Source organism: Aristolochia californica, unplaced genomic scaffold (genome assembly GCF_029961685.1).
Source record: "Aristolochia californica isolate CCGP_79_NKW_82.1479 unplaced genomic scaffold, dmAriCali1.0.hap1 SCAF_12, whole genome shotgun sequence".
NCBI classification, from domain to species: domain Eukaryota; kingdom Viridiplantae; phylum Streptophyta; class Magnoliopsida; order Piperales; family Aristolochiaceae; genus Aristolochia; species Aristolochia californica.
The window spans coordinates 17,324,324-17,325,409 of NW_027181793.1; the positions used below are offsets into that span (position 1 = coordinate 17,324,324).

Here is a 1,086-nt window from a genome sequence, read left to right on the forward strand (position 1 = left end):
ATCCGAGTATCCTTCGTTTGGGTGGCCTAGACGTCTATGCTATATCTTAGTGCCAGAGCCAACAACATTACATGCAAAAGAAAGTACAGGAGAACATGGAATAATGGTGGATAGAAAGACTTTAAGTGGAAATAGCCTACCCACTTTAGGCCCCTTCACAATCACCTTCCCCGACGCTTAATCCTACACAACATAGCCAGAGCGAGAAAGCTAAACATTACAATCTTCATCAACCAGTTGACCAATAGACAGAAGGTTTGTCGATAAGTCAGGAGACACAAAGACATCAGCTAAGGAAGAAGAGAGATCACCAACAACACTGATACTCAGAGAGCTGCCATCAGTAATGTTGATGTGCAGGTCTCCATCATACTTTCTAACATTAGAAAGAGACACTACATTGTTGGTCAAGTGGTTAGAAGCACTGGAATCAAAATACCATGGCTGAGTAGAGATTTTCTGCTTACCTGAGAGATCAAAAGTAGAAAAAAACATATATGATCATCTGTTGTGCTATTTCAAGGGTGAGTGTGTTTGAACTTGCAGGTGCTAGAGGAACTAGAATTGTAGTAACTGGGACGGCAGTCGGCAATGCTGCGGAACTAAAAGTACCAGTGGAGGTATGATAAATTGTATTCTTCTTTTTTTCAAGGCGAGTAGGGCAAACTGCGATGAGATGACCCGACTTCTTGCAGTAGTTATAGGACTTCTTGGGGCATTCCTGAGGAAAGTGACCATATGCCTTGCAGTGGAAGCACTGAACAGAAATCATGTCCCGACCCTTATTTTTCCCTTGTGGTGCATAGGCCACAGGAGTCGAGTTATCAGCCTGGACTCGATGTTCCATGCCAACCCGAGTAGCAATGCTCTACTCCTCCCTAAGAAGTTCACTCAAACAGGCATCCAAAGACGGCACTGGATGACGATTCATCAGATGTGTAAGATTAATCTCAAATTCTGGATAGAGCTTCATCAAGAATTGATCCCTTTTATTGGTTTCATGTACGATTTGCACTGCAGAGAGAGCAGCAACTAGGACGTTCTCATAAACAATATCATTATAGTCAGCCCACAGATTTTGGAACC

The 1,086-nt window shown here is 43.0% G+C and overlaps 1 protein-coding gene across 1 annotated transcript; it reads right to left on the minus strand.

Moving 5' to 3' along the window:
* Positions 1–210: 210 nt before the first annotated feature.
* Positions 211–847, minus strand: LOC137946624 (uncharacterized). The gene is made up of 2 exons (XM_068792952.1): positions 613–847; positions 211–467 (listed from the first exon to the last, which is right to left on the minus strand). The coding sequence occupies exons 1-2, from the start codon at positions 845–847 to the stop codon at positions 211–213; spliced, it is 492 nt and encodes a 163-aa protein (XP_068649053.1).
* Between the last annotated feature and the right edge of the window lie 239 nt (positions 848–1,086).